Source organism: Manis pentadactyla, chromosome 11 (genome assembly GCF_030020395.1).
Source record: "Manis pentadactyla isolate mManPen7 chromosome 11, mManPen7.hap1, whole genome shotgun sequence".
NCBI classification, from domain to species: Eukaryota; Metazoa; Chordata; class Mammalia; order Pholidota; family Manidae; genus Manis; species Manis pentadactyla.
The window spans coordinates 65,969,587-65,996,695 of record NC_080029.1 but is presented as its reverse complement, the minus strand read 5'-3'; the positions used below and the strand labels follow the sequence as shown (position 1 = coordinate 65,996,695).

The window sequence follows — 27,109 nt, the reverse complement described above, 5'->3', positions numbered from 1 at the left end:
GTAGCATACAAACTCTATATGAATTGACTAAAGTTGAAAAATACATTAACTTTACAAAGATATTATAGCTAATTTACAGTTGCCTACATTTGTAATGCATGACTGAATTAATGACAATCCTGTAACAAAACAGTAATGACATTTGTTTTTAACATTTCCTTTAGAATATAATCATGGGGATTGTAGAGTGAGTTAAGCTTTAGACCTTATGTCTTTCTTTTCTTCCACTTTTACAACTCTGAGATGAAAAAAATTTTTTTCTTCTAATGAAGAACTGAAAAGTTTTGTTTTCTCTGCTGCAGGTTTCTAAAAGTGGAAGTTAATGTTCTAAAATGTGTACACATTGCAATTATGTATATAGCTCAAAAGCATAAATGAGCAATATATTAAACTTCAACATACTTGTTATCCTGCATTCCAGTGGACTGTAGAGAACCTCTAGTCATGTCTATCTGTTTTTGATGCCTCTACAGAATAACTGCCCAGCATCCTCTGCCCAACCAATCAGAATGTAGGAAAATCTACAGATATGACGGAATCTACTGTGAATCTACCTACCAGAAGTATGTTGAAATCTTTGTGAGTCTTCCTTCTGGCTCGTGCATCAGTGCTTGTGGTTGCCGGCAATTCAAAAATATCCTTGTCTTGAAACCTTATATTTCTCTAATTTAGTGGGGAAAAAAAAACTAAACCAAACAAAACCGGAACAACCAAAAAATTTGCCTTTGAAATCAAGACAGAAAAAAAAATGTTTATTCTTTTGAAATTGTGGTCTAAAAGTTTTTTAAAAATTACTATACTAACGCTTTTAGGTAAGCTTCTTTATATTGCAATAAACAAGTACTTATATGCAAGAAAATCTCGGCAAAATACATTGCACAGGTGCTATGCATCTTAGGGATTTGAAAGGTGTGTTATGTATAAATTAGCTGTCACTTTTTTTCAATCCTGTAATGGAATGATGAGTTGTAATTTGCATAATCCTTTAAGAAGTCAAATTATACTGTCATGTAGCAGACTTAACATGCTAGCTAAGATTTCAGAGCTTTGCAGCTAATTACTATGTACCTTACAGGACAGTTAAATTGAAGTTGAGTCCTCTGCCTTTGCTGCTGTTTGCTTTGTCCATTACTTACCAGAACCTGCCCTGTCGGGAACGAGGTGTTGTTACTATCACTGAAGTAAACACTCGGCTCTGTGGAGGAAAGGCGTATTATATCATAGCTTAACTTGTATTGCTTTTGCTAAGAAGAAAGTTTTTGTTTTCTGGTTTCTTTTTTTTTAAACAATAGTTTAAATTGGAGTCTTCTCTAAAAGGATAAAAATTGATGCTGTCCAGAAAAATGATGGAATATAGATAAATAGCATTAACATTCAATTAATTAAATTCCTCTATGGAAAATGTAAGGTAGATATGATTCTCCTGAAGGCATTAGTCTGTCTGAATATACTTTGCAAATATACTTTGGTGTGTTGTTTTTGTCTTCAAACTCTTCTTTTGTATCAGAGTTTCATTACTGAAAATATTATCCTTTTTCCTAAGACAAGCCCGTGAGTTCTACTTTCATTGACTCCTCCAGTTGGTTGTAGGGCATCTTCTTTCATGGTTTCCATTCTGTAAACAATCAGGAAATCCTGGAGCTGGTAAAGCTGCCCTCTGAAATGGACACAGATGGATACTGGATGGAGCTAGGACTTGTCCCTGTATCTTTGTTGCTTATTTATCTCTGGCTTTATTTCTTGATATTCTGTTGCCTAGTGTTACTCTCTTCATCATGATTGGTGTAATTATAATGCAAAATGTTTCCGATTATTTTAATTCTTGCTACCTGTGTGGCACACTTACTGTGGCTCTGGGTGGGCAGGTTTCTGTCATGCGGTAGTGATTTTGCGGCTTTGTTGTGATGTCTGGATACTTTGAAGGAGCCTTTTGCTGTAAAAGAAGGGAGCCCTTTAAGGACCATATTAAAGTAGCAGTTCTTGATCAGACACTCAAGTAACTGGAGATCAACAGCCAACTGTTGTTAATTTGTGATTAAGCCAATGTCACGTGTCTGAAAGTACCCAAAGTTTAGAGGCAGAGGGTTGGAAGTTGGGAGCGTGGATGAGGTCACTTGGATTTCAGCCCGCAGCAAGCCTTCCCTTCTAACTGGAGGTAACATCTTCAGGGCTTGCATTGTTTTTTTTAAAAAATTGGTGTTATTTGTAGTCAAGGTAGACAGAGTAGGCAGCACAGCTGTGACTGCTAGGGAAAGTCACTGGGGGGATATTCATAACAAGGAAGTATTGGCAAATAAATGATGAAGAAGGGGAGGAAATCCCCAAGATGTTAAATTGGAGCACTGTCATGGAGATGATTAATGGTGTTGTGTATTTTAGTGAAGATGCTTATCTGGATTGTCTTGAAACTATAGTGTACATTTAATAGCGCCTATAATAAAGCATGTGGTACGTGAGCACACTGATGAGAAAAGGCCGTGGATTCAGTTTATTTTCCTGAGTATTTTCTGCAACTAAGTCTTTGGCTTCTGTTTATTAGAAAGCTGGTATTCTATATGTTTAATATTCATTTATATAGTTCCCTTCTTTAGAGAATTGAAAATGTTTTGTGAAAAAGATGCATATCTTTTCAACAGGGAATCAAAAGGGAATTCCCTTTTCAATAGGGAAATGGTGATCCCTCAGATTTGCCTTCTCATACTAGCTGAACAGGCAGGGTTGGCCAGAGGGCTACAGTGGGCAAAGGAACAAACCTTTATCACTGATGGAGTCAGAACAAATTTTAACAAAAGTTTTCTATCAATTTCTGGTGAAGGGGTGGCTCCCTTGGAAGATTCTTCCACTTTCAGTGTTGAGCCATGAATATCCCAATTCTGTGTAATGAATTACCTCTTGCCTTGAGGGATCTTTTATCAGTGGTGGCAGGTGCGTCTTTGGGCAGTTACCTTTTTGGGCCTCAATAATAACTACCAGACATAGGGACAGATACAGACAAATTTTGTATAATCCTATCATCAGTAAGTTTAGAGGCTATTTGGCACTGATTCCCAATTTTGAGGGCCCTAACCAAATAGTGGGATATGAATCCAATTTAGGGGATCAAGATCAGAATTTTCAAAAATGAAATGGAAGAGAATAGAAATGTTTAGTGTATTGCTCTTAATAGAGTGTGTTTTTCTTGTGAGACTTTTGTTTTTATGTGTCTGAATGTGCACACTGGGTGGGTGGGTCATGAGGCAAAATGTTTTATATCCATAAAAGATCAAAAGCCACTGTAATAGAGTTGGTAGGTAAGCATAGAAACATAATAATGTATAGGTGTTATGTCATGTGTTTGGGGTAGAGTGGGTTATAAAGAAAGAAATGGCTAGTTCTCTGGAAAGGGTTCAGGAATAAAGACGCTTCACTATCTGGTCTCTTCTATCCAGCATGTGCTGGAACCAACTTGGGTGAGCTCATGAGAACCAGTCATATGCTCATCTTTCCCATTCTGTGATCTCTGACTTCATGTTAGTAACTTGAAGTTGGGGAAAGTATTTGCACTATAGAAACAGGAAAACGCTGCAAATCAGGTGTGCTATCTCCTGTAAGTTGTTATTTACCAATATATCACTGTTCTTATTTCTTCCAGCTGTAATTCTGTGGTTTTATAATTGTGAATTATATTTTAAAACATTTTATGCTGTACTTAGATGTCAGAGAATTATTAAAGTAAACTAGAAAATTTAAAGTATGCAGGAATATAAAACCTATGATTAATTATTTCAAAATGTCCATAATTTCTTTTTAAAATAATGGTATTTACCCTAACTTCTTAGACTAAATGCTTATGACACTGCCAGTTTAAAACTTCATATTGTAACTGGTGATGTTAAGTCTTCTGGCAAAGGGCAGGAATGCAGTGTTTTTTGGAAATATTTTACAAATTTCATTGTTTTATTGTGTTAAGTAGTCATTTTGTTAAGTATTGAAACTTAGGTCCTAGGCCCCTCAGCTTATTATCAGTTGTCTTCATAGTTTGTAGTCATATCTCTGGATTTTAGCGAACTCATCTATAAAGTAGTGGATTTGATTGGGAGATACCAAAGTTCTTTCCAATAAATTGTCAGTCTTAGTTACTATTTTTTATTTTCATACATAAACATAAAAGCAGTATGGAGGGTCTGAAAAAAGAGAAGATACTCCTCTCCATAATAACTATGATACTTTAAACTTGAAAGAAAGGCAAGAAAATATTTGAGTCACAGGAAAGGAAACTTTCATGGACATGAGATGGAATTGGAGCAATAAATCTATCACAAATTACCTGTTAAAAATATGAGATAGGAAAGATGAGAGTCAACCGAGAAAGGCCTTTCTAGCCTCAGAGTTGGTCACAATTCCACCCTCTGGTTGGAAGAGTGGGCATCCTTAAACATATGTTCAAGAACAGTCCACCAACGTTTAGAAAAGACAGCCTGGGGAGACTGGGACTGAAATGCCTGCATTCACTGAGCATATGCTGTGCTCTTGCCAGAGTCAGCGCCGTGTCTGTCTTCCACAAAGCGATGTAACCCAGGGCCCCCAGTCTCAAAGTGCAGCTAAGATTGAAAAGGTGTTTGCAGTTGGCTAAAGCACTGTCATCTAAAGATACGGGGCAATTGACAAAATTGTGAGGATTATCTTTGTTAACGTGTCTTCTCTGTCCTAAGTCCCATTCCCTCCCCTGTGAAATCACTCCACCTGGTTTGTGTTTCCTGTGGGCCTCTCCCCACAGGGCAGTCCTGCTGTATCCCTCATTGCAGGTCAGGTGGTGGTAACTGATAATACCACTCTTCTCAGGGTCATTTGCATTTTAATAAGCAACTCCAAGCGAAAGAATTCAAGCAAAAAAGGGAGTCTTCTCCAATGGAATAACTTCAGGTACCATGAGAGGGCTTGAAGAAATTAATTTGGGACTGGAGAGGGAACGTTTTCATTTTCTCCCTTTTCCTAAAAGAACAAATCCCAAATGTGGATGTTCTCCTATTCACTGCAGTGTTAAGGCTGCCCTTGGCTAAGAAGCATGGGTTTGGAAATGGGAAAATTTAGACTTGAGAGTGAGGGAATTAACAAGGTCCAGGGATTGAGGAGAAGAAAAAGTGAAGGCAGGCGCACACCAGTCTTTATCAGCTGTGTCGTGCCAGACAGAGTGCTAACCACTTGCACATGTTATCCCAATTAAGGAGAACAAGACAGGTGCCTTGTGAGGCAGGCTGCTGGGGGGTGATGCTCACCTGTGCTGAAGGGGAGGGAAAGGTCAAGGAGGCTCCAGCAACAGCAATGAATTCTTGTGCTGGTTCTTTAACCTGATTGACTGATTGCTATTACACAGTCTTCCCCCCATATTGGAATAATTTATGCCAGTTGTGCTGGGATCAGTAAATAACAAAGAATTGAGAAAAGAGAAATATACAATGAACTTCATAAAAAAACTCTAATAGAATCTGCATGTTAAAGAGACATTGAACTTTGTAGCAAGAACTGCGTTAAGCCTTTCAACATCCAAATGAATTCTCATTTCCACACCATGGCTTTCAGACCTCAGCATGGTTTCTGGTGGTTTCTCCCAGTTAATTTTAGCATTATACCAATGACTTTGTGAATGGCATTTGAAGTGGTGTGTCTTGGTAATGAAGATGGTGTGTTATTTAGGGCTAATATCAGACTAGCTTAAAAAGGAACTAATTCATCTAAGAAATATATTTTGATCATCTGTGGGTCACATGCCTTTCTATACAAACTGACTTGTCAGGTGACCAAGAAAACTTCTGCCTCCAGAAGGCTAGAAGACTGAGATGGAAACAAATAATTGGGATTCTGTGTGAGGGTGTCGAGTGAGATGAGAGGCACCTGTGGAAGTGGTACCATGAAAGGGTTATTTTTTAATATCCGTGGTGGCCTGGGGGGTCTTCATGGTGGAGGAGGTACTTGATTTGGGCTACAAGACAGGTATTTCTGGTTAGTGAATCACATATGGCACATGTCAGGAGTGGAGGGCTGGGGAAGGGTGACTGGAGTGGAGCTTGGAGAGGAAGGGGAAGCAAAGGCATGGGGTGGACGGTCTCCTGTGAGAATCCTGGAGCAGTTTAAGGAGAGGGAGAGAGTTCAGGACTGTGGGTAGGACCTGAGGCTAGACCTGCTGTGGGAGTGGCCTCTGGCCCCAGAGTCTCTCTGTGTTTAGAAACTCATGTAGTGTGCTTTGTGTGAAATAATGTGCAGTCATGCTGTGTTTGTGAGTTTCAAGTTATTTTCTATTTGTAAACATCTGGGAGGATTCTCCCAGTATGAAATCCAGTTCAGGACCTGTCTACAAATTCATTGCTTTTCCTGGCTTGAGGTGCTCATGTTTTCCTTTCTCCTCACAGTCTACTTATAATTCAAGATAAAGGAATGCCAGAGAGTAAAAACAGACAGGCACACAAGGCATGATTTAAAATGAAAGAATATTAATTGGCTTCACCAGCATGTATATTTTCATTATGAGAAAAGTGACTGCCTCGATTTAAAAAAATAATTGGCTAGTGACACACCTGCAGTATGTATGAGAACTCTAGAAACTTGAGAACAGAAAGCAAAGGTCAAGGTGAGAGGAAAAGAACTACAATGAGCCTTTTGTAGGCATGCTGTTGAACTACAGTGTTCAAAATCGCTAGTGGGTATTGTCAGAAAGAGGCAGTGAGATTAGCGTGCCTGTGACCAGGTTTTAAAACTGATACAGCAAATTTATACATAAACTACGATTGTCATGGATTCTCCTCACCTTAAGAAGAGCTTGTTCTGTGTGTTGATGTGTGTTATGTGAATGTCATAAGTGAATTTTTTGGATTTAGTTATGCATTAAAGTGGAAGAATTATACTTTAGTCTTTGACTTTGAACAACCTATTTTAAAAGATCCACAAATCCATGCAACAGCATTTAATCATTGCTAGAGCTGGTTATACCTGAAAATGGATCTGAGTTTGAACCTAGCCCCACAATAATCTGTTAGATGTGGGGCAGTGGCTGAGTTAATTAACTCTTTAAGCTTCTGTTTTCTTCTTCTAAAATGGGCGTTACGATGATAACTATCTCATAGTTGTTTGAAGGATCAGTGTGATGATGAAGATGATTGTAGACTAACATTAATCTTTTACCAGCTACTAATGTCAGGTAATGGGCTAATAGCTTAACACACAATAAAATAAAATCTTTACAATAAACTTTGATGCTAGGTATGCCTATTATCATCATTTTACAGACAAGATAGACTTCCTGAGCTGAAGTATGGTGGTATGTGGATTAGCATTACCAAACTGTGGCTCATTGGCCACAGATGCTACCCCATCCTCATGCCAGTTTTTATAAATAAAGGTTTATTAGAACATAACCATACTGGTCCATTTACACATTGTCTATGACTATAGACGTCTGCTATAATGGCAGAGTTTAGTAGTAGTGATGGAGACCATATGTCCCCCAAAGCCTCAAATGTTTATTATCTGGCTTTTACAGAAAAAAATGTGCTGATCCCAGCATTAGATCTGTCTGATTTCAGAGCCTGAAGTCCAAACCACAGAAACACTTATTATGGTGTCTAGCATATAGTAAGTACTCACTAAATGAGTACTTCTTCGTTTCTTATCTAACAGGATATAACTGTTCACCCCAAAGAGCTGTAGTCTGCAATATGGAAATTAGCAGTCCGCCTCCAGCAAGATAAGCTGTTATGACTGTGGAAATGTTGAATAAGTTCCTAAAGGAACGCATCCTGGATTGTGTATCATATTTGCCATTTAATCATGTTTTATTTGATACACATGCAAGAATTTCCATTCTCATTCAAAGTACAGAACTCTATTAAAGGGAATAATTGTGAACTTTAGTGAATATTCAGAATCTCAGTTAATTTCATACAGCAGAAAATTTAATGTTCTTTGGAAATTTAAAATCTTCCTTATGAAAAATACATAAAAATATTGTGCAGTTGCCCACTTATTAATCATTGTGATCTGTGTTGTTAAAAATTATGTATAAGCAGTGTGCTTACAGTAGAAGAAAAATGTGACACGACTGATCCCTTTTAATGAGAAGATAGGAAATGAACATATCTCCCTACTAGTTTTTCCAACAAAAGGATGAGATGATGGTTTCAATTTTACCTACCCAGAACTTCTATTTCCATAGGTGTATATATTACTGATTCAAGGAATTCCCTGTCTTCTGAGTAGTAAATGGCCTTGGATTTATTGCTTGTTTAGAATTTACAGAGCACACTGTGGTGGGCCATCAGCCTGTGTTGAGGGGATATTGTTGGAATTTGCTTTCACTAGGCCCAATGCCATGGCTCTGGGCTGGGGCTGCAGAGTTCCTGGTTAAGTTGCATTGTTTTGTCTCAGAATAGTTCTTTTTAAATATGCAATTACTTTCATTGTGGAATATCTAGAAAATCCAGACAACCATAAAGAAAAGATGGCTCGCTCTTGGAATCATCTTCCATTCTGCCTCTCTCATTTCAAATATTTTTGTAGCATGATTTCTTTTGAAAATATTTCCATGTTCCCATCTTTCTAACCTAAGCTATTATTTCCTTCCTAGATTGTTACCATCTCCTACTTAGTCTTCTTATTTCCTAGTTCATTCAGTTTGTTAAATGAATACTCGAGTCCTATTGTATACAAAATACCATGTAAGGGGATGCAAAAATTTTCCTTTTTGTATTGCCTTATAATTACCAGATTAAAATACTGTTTCTAACCTATTTCTTTGCTCAAAATCATTGACTGTTCATTCTCACTGCATGGAGTCTATAATCTTAGCTTAGTGTTTAAAACCCACCAGTCTTGCTCTAGTCTGCCCTCCAGCCTCCCCCCAGCCCACCCAAGATAGTTCTCAGCACAAGCTAGCTCCCTGCTCCTAGGCAATGTGTGCACTGACTCTGTGCCTTTGCTTTATCAACAGTGGTTTCTCTCTTATCTTAATTTAATTCAACATGTTAATTGGACACCTTCTAAAATGAGGAACTACTGTTTGGGATAGATCAGGGAGTAAAGTCCAAAATCTCTGACTTCAAACAGAAGGAATTAAGGCCTGGCAGTTAACAACAAACATAAAAAACTAAATCACATCGTCTTTTAGGTCATGGTCAGGGCAAAGAAGCAAAAATATAGAAGATTAAGAAGAAATAAGGATTGCTGAGGTGAGGATGGGTTGGTTATGATTTTAAGTAGGTGAGGCTGCATTAAAAAGATGACACTTGAGTAAAGCCTCTAGGAAAGCAAGATAGACACCCAGATATTCCAGGTGGAGTGAATAACTGGCGCAGAAGCTCTGAAGCTGAAGAGCTCTTGACCTGTTCAAGGAACACAAGGGAGTCCAGTGTGGTGAGGTCTGAATGAGCAAATGGGGGCAGGAGACAGATCAGAGAGGTCAGAGGGAGCCAGTACACAGGCCCTTGGCAGGCCAGGTAAGGTGAAATGGGGCCTTGGTAGGATTTTGACTTGAGAATTGAGATCTAACTCTCATTTACAGTCTAGCTTCTAGCTAAGTATATGCTTGCAGGGGACAAGGGTGGGGGCAGGGAGACTCACTCAGACACTATTACCATAGCCCGTGGCTCATGCCACGGTGGCTCATGCCAAGGGTGTAGAGTGGAGGAGGTAAGAAGAATTTGGATTCAGATATATTCTGAAGGAAATGCCAGCAGGATTTCCTCATGGGGTGGATTAGGGGGGGATATAAGAGAGAGAGAAGAAAGTAACTGTTGAATCCAAGATTAAATCCTAATGTATCATTTGCTATGTAGCACATTTGTGGTGGCACTGACTTTTCTATGTACAAATAAATACCCTTTAAGGACTTACAAACTGAGAGGCGTGGCGTAAACTTATAAAAGTTAAAGGCAATGCAAACCGCAGTGTTTGTGTGTGTGTGTGCATGTGTGCATGCATGAATATTCTCATTAAGATTGTAAGTTGCTTTAAGATATTTGTTTACTTATTCACTCCACAAATCTTTTTAAGGTACTTCTTAAAGGCCAGTGACTATGTTACCTCCTCAGCAGGGCTAGATGGAATTAGAGGCAACTTCAGTGCAGTGGCTAAGTGCACAACTCTAATGAAGACTGATTGTACTCAAATCCTAGTTCCATTATTGATTTGCTGGGTGACCTTGAACAAGTTCCATGAGCTCTGCCCATTTTTTCTCCACTGCAAAATAATAGTAACAGTCTCTGTCATAGGATTTACCATGGGAATAAGTGAATGGATATGCATAAAGTATTTAGAATAATGCCTGATACATACTACTTGCTCAAAGTAGAGATTCCTGTTTGAACCAGTAAGAATTCAAAGTAGGAGTTTAGGAAAAATTAGTTGAAATAGGATTAACATTTGGAGTGACTATACTGTCTTAAATAGCCATGTTCAAAACCTGCCAAGCTGCATAGATAAGAAATGTAAGGTCTCATAGTAAGCCTTGTCTCTAGCTGATGGTAAAAATGCCATAAGAGAATTGTATTATGATTAGTCTGATATCTTCCTTTCTTTAGAGGTGTACATGGAGGCTGGTCAGCATCCCCTCTGGATGCATTTGATTGACAGACCGGCAAACATCATTTAAATACCTAATACATAAAAAGATCAATGTTTTCTTATTATTTTTTAGCTTAAAATGTTGAATGTGTATTAAAATGAGAAAAATAATTTTCAGGATAGATATGACTCTCCTGGTACATAAAAGCAAGGAGATCACATCAAGAAGGGAATATTATTTTTTTGCCCAAATACAGGAAATTACTATTTTTCCATCCATGTTTATATTTTGATGCTTAGTATCTCCCTCCTTTCTTTCTTATTTTTTTCCCTCATGTGGTTGTTCTTCCTTTCATCCCTCTTATTATCAGCAACTAATTTGGCCTCCAAATCCAGGAAGGAGCAGCGCACTGCTGCTGTGAAGCTCATGCAGACATCTTTAGTGTCAGAGGTGGTTTGAAGAGCAGCTTCATTCTGCTTTCACTGTGCCTGGTACTTCAGTGAGGCACTCAGGTTCTGTTTGAGCTCAGTATTCCTGATCCCATTCTATATATCCTAGATGGCAACACAGACAGTGGCTGTCAATGAGTAACCGGTAAATATTGAACAGGGAAGCCCTTTTGATTAACGTTTGTGGATCATTATTTGAAAGTAGCTTGCAGTCAGAGCAGCTCAATCACTCATGATCGTAGCACATGGCATGGGGGTCAGAGCATCGCGCTGCCTGGTGGAAAGCTGAGGCTGCATTCTTCCTGTGCCTGGTCCTGTATTCAAGCAGTGCCAGACTAGTTGCAACTATCCAATGAGCAAAATGATGACTAGTTAGCACAATGGGAATGCAAAATAGTCAAGGTGATAAAGCACAAAGAATGGTCAAGAGGGACTTTGTGATATGTAGACATAAATATATTAAACCATATTTATAATATCTTTTGAAGTATATAACATATGGGTTCTCTGATCTTTTTATCCAGATTCAGACATCTTTTTCTAATATGGAATTTAGACAGTTATGACCGACTGAAAGTGAATTTGTGATCTTACTAGTGTGTATCAACAAGAAGTAATTTCACTTCTTTTCACCACCTTCCTAGATTTAGTCTGAATCACCTAATGGGCACAAATCGCCCTGTGACACATTTACCCAGAAGGTTGTTTCTATAATTGATGTGCTGTTCATTAAGTGATTCTGACCCAGACATTGAACTTCATGGTAAATTAATGGCTCATCATCATTCAGAACAATACCATTTCATTGTTATTAGTATTTTTGAGTTTCCATCAAAGAATATGCATGGAACTTGGTAAAAGACATAGTTGGGATTGAATAAGAATGGACAGCTTAATGCTGTCAAGCATTTCTTGGTCAACATTTACATGGTAATTAAAATATACAGATATAACCATAGGTAAGGTTATTCATGCATCTTTAGGAAAGACCCAATTCAGTGGTCACATGGACAATTCCAAAATGTTTTCATTAGGTTAACATTTTAGAGTAAATCTTTCAGTTGTCTCTTCAGTTGATTTAGAAAACTAAGTGTAATAATTAAGATTCTTAAAACACCTTATAACAGAAATGTAATCTATCACCTTTCCTTATTCTAGAGAAATCATTAAAAGGTAGGCATTTTATGAAACTTTAAATATATAATTTAATATCTTAAATTTGCTTAGTTAGATGGGTTAATCCCCTTTTTACTTGCTGTTTAACATTGACGAACCATAATTGACAATCTATATAAGGTATATTGGATGGAGACCTAACTTTATGTATTGCCTAAGTATTAAGCCTATACAACTTAGTCGAAATGATAGACCCCAGAATAATTTTATTCTGAAAATTATTTTGACAAGTATAATATAAAGTGGTCATGCTAACTAGAACTACAAATTACATGTTTCCATACATTGCTGAAGAAGATATTCTGTGTTGGCATTGTTTTAAAAAATGCATTACTTTTGCTTTTAAGTAAATGGGGAAAATATTAATATTCTTCTTTAATTGTAATTTTATGGACCAGGTGATGGAAACCCCTTTCCCAGTAAAAGGGAAATATTTAAATTTCATTTAGAAAATAATCTCAATCAGGTAAGTATTATTCACAAAGTAATGTGTTAGAAATCACCGTGTTATATTTTGAAGTTTAGATAAACCTATGATATATGTGCAAAAAACACAATAAATTGAAATTTTGATGTAACAAATGTGAAAATTTCTTTCTAATGCACTGAATGCTTATGCCACTACAAGACTAGTGTGAGCCACTATACTTGTGTCTTTCCCCAGGGGGACCCAGGATCGAATCTGGGTTAGGTTCCAAGTGAACATGCAGTAGGTGGTCCCATCCTAACCCACACCACAAAACTAAAACAATTTGATGTAAATCTTTGCTTACAACTGAAATAGCAGGGGATACTGTGGGTCAGGGCCATGTGGAAACCTGCATACAGAGCATGGTATCTAGCAGAACTGGTACCTTAGGGCCTTGGTTTTCTTGTAATTATAGGTAGTGAATTGATTATCTAGATTCTCTCTTCATAAAACATGAACCTTGGCACACTATATTCTTTTGTGCTGATTTTTTTATGACCCATATTATAATTGGTGATTTAGTTATAATTGAGAATATATAAATATATATATTTAATTTTTAAAATTTCCTAATAATTTCCACAATTTAAAGAGTTTTATGCTATGTTTATACCCAACCGGCAATGGAGTCCATTAGACAAGGATTATTTAAATGATGTGCCATTATTGCTGGCTTTTGACATTCCATTTTAGGAATATTCAGGAAAACTCAGGAACAAATATTCATTTCTCTTCTCATCCTTGTGTGAGAAACTTGTAGACATTATTCAATCTCAAGGAATTTTCAAGCCAGCAGAGGAACTAAGATATCTAATAACTTATTGAATCAATAAATATTTACTGAATATTTACTAGTATATACTTACTAATGGTGTAAGTTTCAGTTCTCTGCCAAGTCCAGAAGAACATGATCATTTATGGCCATGGGGAATTACTGAACTCTTTTTTGGAGAAGGTGGAACTTAAGCTAGATATTTGTGGATGGGAATAAACAAGGTGTGTTACAGGGCAAACAGGATGGAAACGAGTTTCTATTCAGGATTGACTAGAAATAAGCAGTAAGATTGATGACACCTTGGAGAAGTGAAGCATTTGAATATGGCATTTTATGTTTCGATATTTTAAAGGATTTGGGCTGAGAAATAGTGGAGTATGTGGGATTTTTCAAGTCTCTGTGTTTGCATAGAATGGATGAGAAATGGAGACCATTTTACAGGCTGTTAAAAGAACTGAGAAGACTATATGAATTTTCTATTGCACAGGCATTGACTACTTCAAGATTTATTTAAGGGCTATTATGTGAACTTGGGGTTGGGCAGAGGAATCATGAGATCTCCTGATTCACGAAAGTGGTTTACAGACCAGGAAGTTTGAAAATCACTGGTTTAGGTCCAGTTTGCATGGTTACCCATATTCATTAACAAGATTCAATCAGTAAATACGTCACATGTTGATAGACTAACAAGAACTCATCAAAGAGCAAACATATTAGGGCATGAATAGATAGCCAAAAATGGTTCCATGCATGGATTAATTCTAAGAAATGGCCATCATGTAATCCATTTTACTATATAAAAAATAAGTCCATGGTAACATTATAGAGATGGATAATATAAACTAGGAACCAGCAAATGACCTTCAGCTCTGTTTATTAGTGAATGTTATCTGTGCATCAAGGTGCCAATCAAATATAACACATGATTGTTGCAGGTGACAGTTCAGGAATGACACATCATTTCTTAAAGGTGGATCATTGCAGGAGAACAGCTGTATAGATGAGTTTGCCAATGGCAGAATGAACTTGTGTAATCAGTATTTATTTTTTGACAGCTACCATACTGAGAGGAAGTTTGCCATAACATTTTTCTGATCTGTTGATTATGAACTTCAAAATTCATAGTTTAATCATTTTCTACCTCTGTCCAGATAAACAGTAAAGAAGAAAAAAGATCCCATTTTAATCAAAATTTCCTGAAGAACTTGTAATTGAAGTTTTGTATTTCACTTTCTGCCCAATATATAAGCCCCTCTTGAGAGATATTTCATTGTACAAGATGAGGGTTTTTACTTTTTACATCATGAATGTACATTAATTATTGGAACATAAGAATCCCAGGGCTAACATTGGTTTTGTAGGAATTCTGAGTTAACTATTTCAAGATTTTATGTACTTCCTGCTACAAATGATGTTTGATTTCTAAAACCTGTCTGGGCTACTGGGATCTTCATAGAGTCCTTCTACATTTTCATCATGTTAGGTGGCTGTAAAGAGCTTGAGCGTGAGTATCCTGAAAGGGAAACTTACTCTATTAGCAATATGTTAAGCAGCTTAGCTCTCACATCATTTTAGAACATATTAATTCTTCTGTTGGAAATTATATTTTCTTTTTAATTTCACAGATATTACTATGTCATGAAAGTTCTTCATGATCTTCATTGCTAAGGTGTGTGCTACACCTTCTTTTCTTCTCTCTTTTCTAATCTGAACTCATGAAGCTGATACCATCATAGTATGACTAATGCTCGTTCTCTCAGTTGAACTTGGCACAGTCTTTTAGGTCCACCTGCCAGCATTGCAGGGTACTTGAACACATTTACAGCAGCCTCTATTAGTCAACAGAAAAAGGTAGAAAACTGAATCCTTTATGTTAAACATTGACCACTGAGCTGGCAGAAAGGGGAGAATGACAAACCTAAGTTTAGCTGCTTTGAAGTATTTATTTAGGAAGGCAATAATAAAGTGAATGTCAACAGATTTACAATTCAGAAATCTTTAATGAAATATTTTCAGAGTCTGTAAGAATGTGTATTTTGTTTAATTTGCAATATTTTAAGATTTTGTTTTGTTAATTATTGGAATCAAAGATTGTTATATTAAGAATTAGACTCAGTTTTTAAGTCATGTACAAGTCTGTGTCTCTGTTTCTATAAAAATCAGAATCTGTCTTTAAAATACTCAGCCAATGAAACAAGCACACAGTTTTTGTAAATAATATGCATTCTTACATTTTCTGTAATTGTTTTCTACTAGGCTTGAAATATCCCTGGGAACCCTGATCTTGTCTTTCTGTTACTACTTCTCCATCACCCTCCAAAGCCTAAACACCAGAGAGCCTTTGTTTCCTGTCATAGGATGGTTTATAATGAAAGGCTGGTAAGGAAACATAGGGCCTTGCAAACACCTAGAAAAAAGATACAAGAGAATTGCGAGTTGTGTAGAATATTGCACAGAAAATCCTGTTAGAAAATAGAGTCTGGTCCTGAAACACTACTTGGAGCCCTTGAGCTGGGGAATTTTGTTTTCCCATCTTCCATAGATACCATGTTGCCAATTACATAAAGAGTATAGCCTTCTTGTTAGTTGATAAATGGAGATTGGAATCATTTACTAGGCTGTTTTATGGTATTTGTTAACAGTATTTACCTTCCTAAATTGATTGAGCATAATCCTTACTGCAGCTTTCCTTCATTTCTGGAAGACATATAGATAATGTGGTACTTTTATAAAGCTTACATGGCCCTGAAAAACTGATTTCTGCCTTAGCTCAACAGAGCAGCAAGATTATATTAACATAGACTTGGAACATTTGAGTTCCCATAGGGTACGGAGTGTGGCTGATATGACATGATTTGCCTTCAGTTGTTTTAACAAGATATCCTTCATATGCAATATATGGAGCTGAAAGGCATAACTGAGTAATGTTAGCAAGAAACACTCTTGGCAAAATTCTTGACTTTCATCTTTATCTGATTAATCCAAAGCAATGTTAACTTACAAAATATTTTCAACTGAATATATATGACATGTATTTATTTTTTAAATGTCTTTAACTTTACAAGCCCTATTTTTTGTATGTGATATTTTTATTCTACCAAAAGTTTTTCTACATTCATTTCAAAGCACAAACAGGATGTCTAAGACTTTGGATGTTGGTATAAAGAGACTTGATGCCATTTATTCATGTAAGAATTATTGAGCACTTCCTAGGTGCCAGACACTGGAGATACAACAGTGGCTAAGGTAGGCAAAGTTGTGGGCCCCTGTTGTGATATTTGTGTGTGGACAGCAGACAATAAGCAAATGGACCAAGTGTAGAATATGTAAGAAGGGGATAAGAGCTATGGAGATGACAGTAAACAGAAAGTGGGCTAAGGAGTCCCAGAGATGGGGCTGGGGTTTGCAGTTTTAAATGGCATAGCCAGAGAAGGCCTTACTAGAAGGTGATGCTTTTTTTTTTTCGGTGGGGGGGGGTATGTATTCTATAGAGCATTGAGGTATTTGAATGAAAGTTGCTGTGATTTATTTTTAAGGAATTATATAAATCAAGCTTCCATAAATATTCCAAATTGCACTTTATCAATAAATTGTTTTCTGTAACTGCTTAAAACTACAAATGAGAGACTTTCCCTCTAAAAACGGTTATCTTTACTAATTTACTAACACTTCTGCTTAGCACTTTCAAGACCTGATCTGATTACAGGTTCTAGTGCCTTTAACAGTGTTTTAAACTGAGTTAGTGCTGCTTTTCTTAAAACGCTGTAGTAAATGCAGTAGGTTTTCTGCCCCTTTTGGCATCTGTTTTTATGAAATATATCACTTATTTTCCCTGCCAGAATCCTCATTGAAAATACACACAGGTCTCTTCCTTGGATAATGGAACTGTGATTAATCAGAGAAATATTAGATGTACATTTGCTTCACAATCCCAAGGATAGAGTTAATTGAGCACTTTCTCCTTAGTAATATGCAGGTAGATCTGACTTGGCTCTGGGCTTAGGGAAATGAAAGAAGCACCAACTGAGTTTGGAGACGCATTTGAATTGTCTCTCAAAACATTGAGATGATTCCTCCTCTAGAGAGGTGCCTGCATTATTCTCTCTGGTAATTGTTAAGAGTAATCAATCAATTTAGAATAATTTGGTAAAGTGCACGCTAGTGTCCTACCAAAAAATGAAACCACCTGAACCATAGATTTCCAAAAACAATTGAAGGTGCATGTAGATTAAGAGATAGCAGAAAATGTTTTTTTTTTTATTAGACTTTTTCTCTTTGAATGAAATAATGTGATTGATGTAACATTAAGTTCACTTGCAAGGATAAATTCTTGGAGAGCAATCTATTATTCCCAGCATATTTCTTTCCTGGTAGAAGTCATGTAGAAATCGAAAGAATTTCTTATTGGCACAAATGTTCAGGGTGGCATTTGTTATGTTTCTTAATTCAATAAAATTTGGATAAATTAAATTATTTTGGAATAAGAATTTCTCTTACAGTTAATTAGACATAATATCAGAAAATAACAGTGAGTTACTTAAACCAATATTTCTAATGAATTGTATGAGACCTCTGGAATTGCATTCCCAAATTTAAATGCGTAACTGCCTTCTCTGTGACTCTCAAACCCTAGCTGGTGCTAGTAATTGTGCATGCACATGCAAACACACAGTTCTTGGAGATGGTTTAGAGTCTTATCTTCTGTACCTGTTGTTGGGTGATTTGCAGCACTCTTCTTTACTGAAGAGATAAATAGTTATTTATACAGAAAATGCTTTCCTTTGATTACCATGTTTTTCTCCCTCCAAGGTAGAGCTGTCATATATACCTCATGTATACTTATATTTCAAGGTTCCCTACTTTGAATCCTTGAAACATGCCTTTTCTTGCACTGAATTCTTCTTATGTGCAGAGCATTGTCAAGTAATAAAGATTTATAAAATTTCAGAAATGTCTCTCACCCATCAGAAAGTTATATATAATTTTGCTAGGGAAACAAGATATGGTTGGGGTTGGTGTTTAAATTGGCCACATAGTTCTATCTGATTTTTTTTAATGAATAAGGACCCCAATATATTAGTAGTTGTATGGTCAAGAAATAAGTAGTAGCAGATCGGGGAACAGAAATGCAATTAAGTGCTACAGTGAGCCTCTCACCACTCAGAGCAGTGAAGTTCAGAAAAGGGCGAAATTGGTGAAAGTTGGAGAAAGTATCTGTAGAAAAAAATAAGACTTGAGTTCACCTCAGAGACTTTGGGGGTTGGGGTAGACATTTTTGATGAGAGAACCTCGTGAACAAATACTTGAGGCAAAACTAGGCATAGCCTGGTTATAGTCTAAGTGAACAGGAAGAAACCACAGGAGGTTGTCCCATGAGAACTGAGTGGCATCCCAGGAAGAGCGTGTAGATCTGAGAGGAGACATGGCAAGTAGGGAGCCCATAGGAGGCTGTTCAGTCTTAGCAAGCCTGCTTCACTGTTTACAAATTACTCTGGTTCTTTGTTAAGAGCTGCTTAACAAAGGCAATACTATCCTTTTTTTTCACCTGCTTTTGCTTTGAATACTGTTTCTCAAAGTGCTTTTTTCACAGGCTATTAATAGATTTTATTTGGAAAAGGGGGGTGGTTTGGTAAACACTGGGTTAAACAATGCTGAGGATTGTTTACCATTAATGCACATCACTAATGACCGGATGCACATAGTCACATAACTGGAGAGGAACTGTACCATTTCCCCAAATGCGTTTGTGCATCTTTTGATTGAACTCCTTTATCTTAAAGTGTTGCCATCAACAGGTCTTACATTCCTTCAAACACACACTTGTCAAGTGGTAGATGAGAAATCACTGCTATCATTTTAGGACTTTTAAAATAAAAACCCAGACTCAGTATAGACCTACAGAATTAAAATATCTAACCAGTTTAAAAGAGAAGAAATGAGGCCAACTTTTTTTCAGTTTATTCTCAAGAACTAACTTGATATGAGCTGATCAGCTGCCAAACAGGAGGAGCTGTTCCAACTCTAATTTTAACTTGCCGCCTTGCGTTGCTGTAGGTGTGCTTCCCACATACTGCAGGGATTATTTTGTGTAAATAGAGATTTTCCTACTTCACCAAGTGAGAAGGAACCATCATTAGGGTTTTTTTTTTTCCCCCAGCCATATAACTCATTTGCACAGCTTCTGTAGCAAGAGATGATCTCCCCAAACCTTCAAATCCCCTGGTTTAACCCTTTCTCATGTGTAGTTTAAACTGGATTGCAGCTTGCTGCTGTCCAGAATTAATTGAACTTCTGATGGGACCTGTCTCACTCTTCCACTCTTTATTCACCACAACCGGACAGCTCTTACCTAGTTTCACAGCCAAGGGGAACCACCTCTTTGCAGCTCAGGAATGAATCAATTTGTATCGAACCACTTGTGTGATACTCCTTGGGGTACACTTGTGTATTTTGGGTTATTTTGGTGCTAGCAAAATGGAATGCTCTGGAGGGCAAACTTACATTGTTACCTTAGGCTGATTTATAGTTTTTTTTTGCCTAGAAGGCCGAATTTGCAGTGATTTCTCTTTAAAAAATTATTAAAAGATCAGTCGTCCCCAGTGAGTGGTCATGCCAGTGAGAAAAAAGCACTGTTAAAGCATCCATGAAAAAGGAGAATTGTTCCAATACAGTGAGTTGTGTTGCCTGGTGTGTGGGTGGCTCAAGAGAATTGAGGTGAGCCAAGTGAGAATTGGGACATAAGTCTGATAGAAAATTTAAAAATGCTTGGATCTCATTGTGTTTCTTGAAATAGTCGTATTGATGAGAAAATCTTGATCCATATACCATAGAGACCCAGAAGCCTATATCTAAGAAGGGGAGACCTAGAAGGGGGAAGGAGTGTAGGCTGGAGTTGGTTTAAGAAGACAAAAGAGCTAATGTAACTTTGGAAGGCCGTTCAGACTTTATTTTTTTAAAACCTAGGTTTTCTAAAGGTTGCTCAAAAATTTGATTTAAAGGAATTTTCCAACCCTGTCCAGTTTACTCTTTTTGTACTCTTTTTTCATGATAGTGTATTCTACTTCTGTTGATTTGATGTTTCTCTGTTGTAAATTTTATGCTCTACAATGGAAAAGACTGAAATAAGTTGTACTTATCAAAATTTCAGCACTTAGAATTAGACCTCAAAAAGCAGTTGCTTAAGAAATGACTTCTTAAGATAGGCATGTAAAGCAGCCACTAGCACATCAGCTTTGGGGCTGAACCAAGTTTAAAGTCTCAGCTCTGCCCCTTGTTGACTTTCTGACTTGGGGCTTTTTGCTGAACCTTGTTCAGCCTGTTTTGCTCACTATTATAATCCAAGTAATAATGCTTACCTTATAGAGTGGTATGAGGTTTAAATTCCCTGTCGTATGCTAAGTGTTCAAACACTTAGCACAAAATATGTGGCATTTAAAACTATAAATTGTAGCTGTTATTATTCAGTCACTTTGCCTTCATTCCCCTATAGCAGAGCAAAAGATGAACACTTTATGCAATCGTATGGGCTTAGAGGTAATAAAATATGGCCATTAAAGTTATGGGTTCAAATCACTGAAGATCCAAATGGACCTGACTAGAATTAGTAGTTATATTGACAACTGAGAAAGTCTCAACCCAGGTAAGAGGAGAGTTGTAAAGATGAACTGTAAGGATGATGGGAACCTCTAGTTTGTAATTCTCTACCTCTCCCCACTAAGGTTCACATACCTAAAGTTTACTTCAGTTAGAAATGTTGCCTGGGAAGGAGTGGATGATGGAGTGTTCTCTTTTACTTCCAGAGGAATTAGAGCAGATGCAGGGGTACAGGTGGCTCTTAGTTATCTACCAGTCATCTTCTCATTGAGACAAAATTGCTATTTCTGGGATTTAGGAGCCTCGCAGAGATTTGAAGGATTTTGATAAGATTTGAAGGATTTTGTTTTATTCGGTAGTCAGTGCATTCCTAGAGGGCTCTCCAAGGTGGAGAGGCATTACAGGGGCCCCAGGAGTTCAGAATGAGGATGTTAATGATTCTGTGTCATCTCTTACCTACAGCTGCTGAACAGGGCATCCATACTCTCCTAGTAGACCACAGAAAGACCTAAAAACTGTGTTAGTACTCATTTCCTTGAGGTTATGTAGTCATATCAACAAAATCCAAAATAGTTTTGTTCATTTATTTCCAAATTTATTGGACTATACTATATATAGTGAATTTATTTTTAACTAGTTCTAATGCCATCAGTAGTTTGATTACATGTGTTCACTAATATTGTGTATAAGAATTCACAGTGCACATAGATGAGAAAATCACATAATTTTCTCCACCTCTCTGCACTTGGATCTGTGTTACTACAGATTGGAGGATCAGTCATGTAAAGTTCTTGGTTTAATGAGAATTTCTGAGGTCAGTCCAAAGGAAGGCATGCATGTGAGTTAGGGTACCATTTTCCCCCAACAGTTAATTAAATGGTTAATGTAGTCTTATACAAGGAGATCTCAGTTTAGGAATGGGTATATTCTGTGAGTTAGGAAGTTAGTAGTTTAGAGTCCTAAAAGAATCCCCACCACCACCAAAATACAGTGTTTTGGGTAGAGGATAGGCTGACTATAAGAAAATAAAGATAAATTCCTTGACACTGTTTATTCTGAATCTTGTGGCAAGGAAGTCCTGAGAATCTCTGTCCAAGCATTGGAATATACAAGGAGTGTAGAGAGGGAAGAACCAGTCCTGTGGCAGTGAAGTTGATGGTGAAAGTGAAGAAGGACATTGAGTACCAGTGGGAACTGTTTGCCCTCATATGAGATAGCATCTAGTGAACAGATGGTACTGGAGGGCATAGTATTGACTCCTGAAAAAATCCCTATCAGTACAGGAGAGCAGAACAATCATCGTGATGGTGATGACTTTGGTGGAAGACACAGAAAATATTTTACTTGCCAGGATGCTTCAGTAGTAGTGAAGCAGATGGTTGCCTTCATCCAGAAGGGTCTTGTAGTTCTTCTGTACTTGATTCTTCTACAACTTTCTTAGCATATAAAAAATATAAAGTTCATGAATATGAAAATTATCCTGTGCTTTCTTCTCCCTGACCTGTGACATTGGTACCAAGTCCTGTGAGATTTGTCTGTTCCCCTGTAGTTCCTGTGTTCTTGTCCTTCTGAGGGAATGAGGAAGGAGGGTGAGAAAACTATTTGAAGCTGAGACAGATCCTGTATAGACAGTGGTACTTTCAGCTATTAAAATGATTTCTTTGTTCTAAGTCCACTTAACCTGTTAGGTTTAAAATGAAGTATCTGAAGTGTACTGCCCTGGAAGAGGCTATGAGCAGGAGAAAAAGGAGTAATTCTTTATTCACAATCAGCCAGTTATGCTATTAAGCCTCGTCACCCCTAATAGTTGACAGTCTCCTCCAGAAACAAAGGATTCATTGGTTGGTCTCATGGAACTCACTGGAATGCTCGATTTTCCCATTTACGTGGGAAAATCTATTCTCCCTTCCCATGGAATGATTCATCCGTAGTGGCCCCAGTGGGCTGTCGTGTGATTAAACCAAAAGGTTTGTGGATCTTTAATGCAAGCGGAGTCCCTTTTTTTCTAGCAGATTTATGCCACAGAAATTGAACTATTAAAATATTAAGTATGCAGTTTTTCTTGGGAAACGACATTTTATGTTGATATTGTTTCATTCTTTAATATAGTAGGATACAACAACCAATACTTGTGTGTGAACAGACATTTTGAACTGAATTCATTATCTTTTATTTTAGATTTATGTTGAAGTATTATTACGATTGAAAGTATTATAGTTACTTTCATATGAGTTAAAACTCAGCTATAACAATTCATTGACTAAATATTATGATGGTAGTCAACTTTCAGTTGGAAGTGTTAATTATTCACCTCATAATGCACTCATAAAAAAGATTTACCAACAGTCTCCTAGGAGTAGAAAGCATATTGTCTCTTGGCATATTTTACAAACATGCCTTCCCTACCCTCCCTGTACAAGGCTGTTACGCTTTCTCTTCTGTGACACTCGGAAAAACTGTGGATATTCGCACAGGACTGGACATGTCATATGTTAAGAAATGATGTATATTTTTCTTTAACTTGATGGTCATTGGAAGCTCTATTTAATTGATTTTATGGGTTAAGGAAATCTTGATTAAGTAATTACAAAGAAAAAATATTTTCATGTGTCTATATACAATTAAATTCATATATGCTATATTTTAGTTTAATGGTCATTTTCCTTATATTCTTCTAATCTAAAACTTAACCAGTAAAATGTTTTATTTTTTCTAATTTAATTTGTGTAAGATTATTATTTTTAGGATAGTGGTATTACATGGAAAAAAATGTGTCTTGGACTTCTCATATTTTGGATACTATTTTGAACTCTAACTCAGAGACAGGGCCAAGGGCCTCAGTTTGAGTCCCCTCCCAGTAGTCATACTGCAGTGAGATCTCAGTCCATGCTAAGGACAAAGCTAAGTTTTCTTCACTTTCAATTTCAAAATTTCCATTGCATCATGGCACAATTTCCTTTCTTTTGACTCCACAATGTACCATTTTTTGTGCGGTTTTGTTATTTAGGTGCTGCTTCCCAGTTTCTTAGTATGTTTTTCCAAAACTGTCTTCTTTCATTTGTTAATATCAGACAGTAATTGTATTGGTCCTTCTTAATTTTTTCATGAATTCTTATCTCTTTTACTTTTTTAGATTCCTAATGTCAGAGGTTATTTCTTCATGATTTGTTAAAAATTTTTTTTTCTTAATGATGTTTTAAAATGAACAAACTACCTGATTAAAAGTGGTATTTTGCTTGCTTGTCTCTTTACTACACTCAACTCATTCAATTTACTTTTATTTTCTGACTTTTTAACATCTCTTTCCTTTTGATTACAACTCATGTCCTGTTGTGTCTGAAATCCTCTGCTTTTCTATGTGATCTACGTATCTACCTTTGTTTTCTTCCTTTTCTTTCATTAGTAATCACTGTTCATATATAAATATATATTTGCTAGTTTTTGTTTGTGTTTTTGGCCTACGTACCTTCCTTTCATCTGTCAATTAAATTTGTCATTCCCATATTGCTTTGTTAGGATTGTCAGTCTGCCTATTTTCTCCAGTTACAGTGCAGCCATCTTGGTGCCTAAATGAAATAAACTAGTCTCACTGTTAGGAAGCAGAGGCTTCTGCTCTCAATCCATAGAATATAGAGATTTCTAGGCTGTGGGTCTTGCAGGGGCTAGACCATCTCACAAGCATATCTAGGGTAATAGGGTCTGGGTTCGTTTCCCTAGGATCAGTCCGTAAGCAGATTTTCATTGGTCCTGGTGTCTAATGTTACCATGTTGTCCTGTTATTCTTCATTACTTTGATCACTTCTTATCACAATTTGGGAATTCTTTGGGAACTTGCTGTCTCAAAAAAGATTAACAAAATATTGAAGATGTTTATTATTGAGTTAGGGTTTCATGAACTAGGATTTCAGTTGCAAAGAAAAAAGTGGCAGAAATTAGCAGACCAATAACATAAGACAAAGAACAAAAGCAAATGCTGTCAAACATAATCCCTTAAAGTCTGAAATGTAGATTTATAAATCCTTTTGCCACTTTCTACCAAGTATCATTTATTCTGATATAAAATGCATTCCAATATGTGACCTTGGAAGATTTCTTGTCATTTTGTTCCAACCTCTTTTTAATGAAATAGAACTTTCCCATCTCTTCTCCTATCCTACCTTATAACCTCTGCTATTAGTATGGCCTAGTGAATATAAGCATTCATCTGGGATTATTTTAAGAGAGAAGTTGCAGAGGAGGTTTATCACTTTTTTTGCTTTGCTAATCTCCCATTCATTGCACAAGATTCTAGCATTATCTGGAAATAGAGCCCAAGGGATGGGGGCCAGGGCCTCGATTTGAGTTGTCTCACAGTAACATTAACTGCAGTTAGGAGCTAGGTCCATAAGAGGGACAAAGCCAAGTATTTTCAATTTCAACTTCAATAGAGTGGCAAAAACATTAAACATGGTGTGGGAACCTGGATAAAATGGTTATTAGATATATAATTCCATCCCATGAAAATATATTTTAATACACATAAAATATAATTTAATATACATAGTTTATTTGATAAAAGTTTTTATATATATTAAAATTAGGTAAAGCCCAACATTTTCCCCAGAATAATGTAAGTCAACTTAACATATCATGTTAGTTTGATGCAGGATATTTGTTTTCTGATAATGTAACTGTTAATAATTTGTCAACAAAAAAGCTAATGAATTCTGTGCAAATGATTGCAGTAATGTTAAGAAGTAGTAAGTACCTCACCTTACTGCAGTGTGAATTTTAAATATTTTTGTTTATCCAAGTGATTAATTATAAATTTGTTCATATTAACTGTTTTGAAGTAGAAACAATATTTGGTAATAATTATCAGAAATAGTTTTTGTAAGACAAACTTAGAGGAAAACAGGACTATACTGTTAATATTTGTAGTGGTTAGGGGAGCGATATAATTTTATACAAGTATTGAACCATTGTACACACATAAATATACTCTTCAAGAAAAGGGGTAAGAGAATCTCATTGAACAGAGTAAAGTTCTAGAAGTTTAAAGTGTCATTCTAATGTAAACAACGTATCAACATAGATCAGTTTTCTTGGCAGTAAGAAATATTTTAATAAATCCCTAATGTGTTCACAAACCAAAATAAGGAGTCTGTTTATATTCAAAGTTGTCTTCATACTTCAGAGAAGCTTATGATGATGATGGAGAGTGCCTCAGCCCTCTGGAGCCTACTGGGATTAACAGCAGTGGGTATCTCCACACCTTAGGGTGGTTAGAATGTGAATAAAAAAGGGATCTGAACTGGAGATGAGCAGTACAGTTTAAGAAATGCCCTGTAGCTTATAAAGTTAGTCAGCCTCCAGTAAAAATCACACTTTTGAGGGAAAAAACATCAATTTTCATCTCTTGATACAACTTACAACCTAAGTTAAAAACTATTCTCTGTCTTTATGTGACCAATTATATGGACACTACACAATGTTACCATGTTTAAATTCCCACTAGAAGGTGGGAATTTAAAGAGATGCATTCAGTTTTCAAACTGTTGATTTTATGATCTTTAAACATTTTTTCTATTTTACATATGGTAAACCAGTATTTTAACTGTGAAGAGTTTCAATTTAAAATTCCTGATCTTCCTTATACATTACTAGGTACACACTTTATTTTGTTTAATTATATGAGAAAGGAATAATAAAAGATATAATTATTACTTCACATGATATTAGGAATGTACAAATTCATTACAACCACTATTACATATTTGAAAGCTTTCAAAACTGATTTTTGCTTTAAAATTGGATTCTTCCAAGTTACCATGTATGTATCTTGTTTTTGTCATTCAATAGATGCTTTTCTGAAAGCTTTTAATGGATATATAGAATATGCAATTATTCACACAGATTTTAAATATAGTGATTGTATAGGATTGTAGGATTACCATTTTATTTCAAGATGGCAGAAAGGAAGTTAATGTAAGTGTTGAGACATTAAACAAGTAACAGCAGAGTTCCAGATGACCGTCAAAGTGACATTTAAAATATTACTAGTCTGACTTTACAATCCTGGAGTTTTAAATCACTTTAAAGTTGGGGGCTGTGCAGCATGTTCCGTACCTTTCTGT

General features: G+C 36.4%; 1 protein-coding gene across 11 annotated transcripts in view; it reads left to right on the top strand.

Annotated features, from left to right (window-relative positions):
- Window positions 1-27,109, top strand: part of NPAS3 (neuronal PAS domain protein 3) — an 843,415-nt gene that overhangs the window by 113,583 nt on the left and 702,723 nt on the right. For 7 of the 11 annotated variants that reach the window (XM_036881322.2, XM_036881325.2, XM_036881324.2 and 4 more), the window contains exon 2: window positions 474-563. The exons of the other annotated variants lie outside the window; for them this stretch is intronic. In XM_036881322.2, coding sequence (XP_036737217.2) covers window positions 474-563 — 90 coding nt within the window. The remainder of the gene's footprint in view (window positions 1-473; window positions 564-27,109) is intronic. 11 annotated transcript variants of the gene reach the window in all.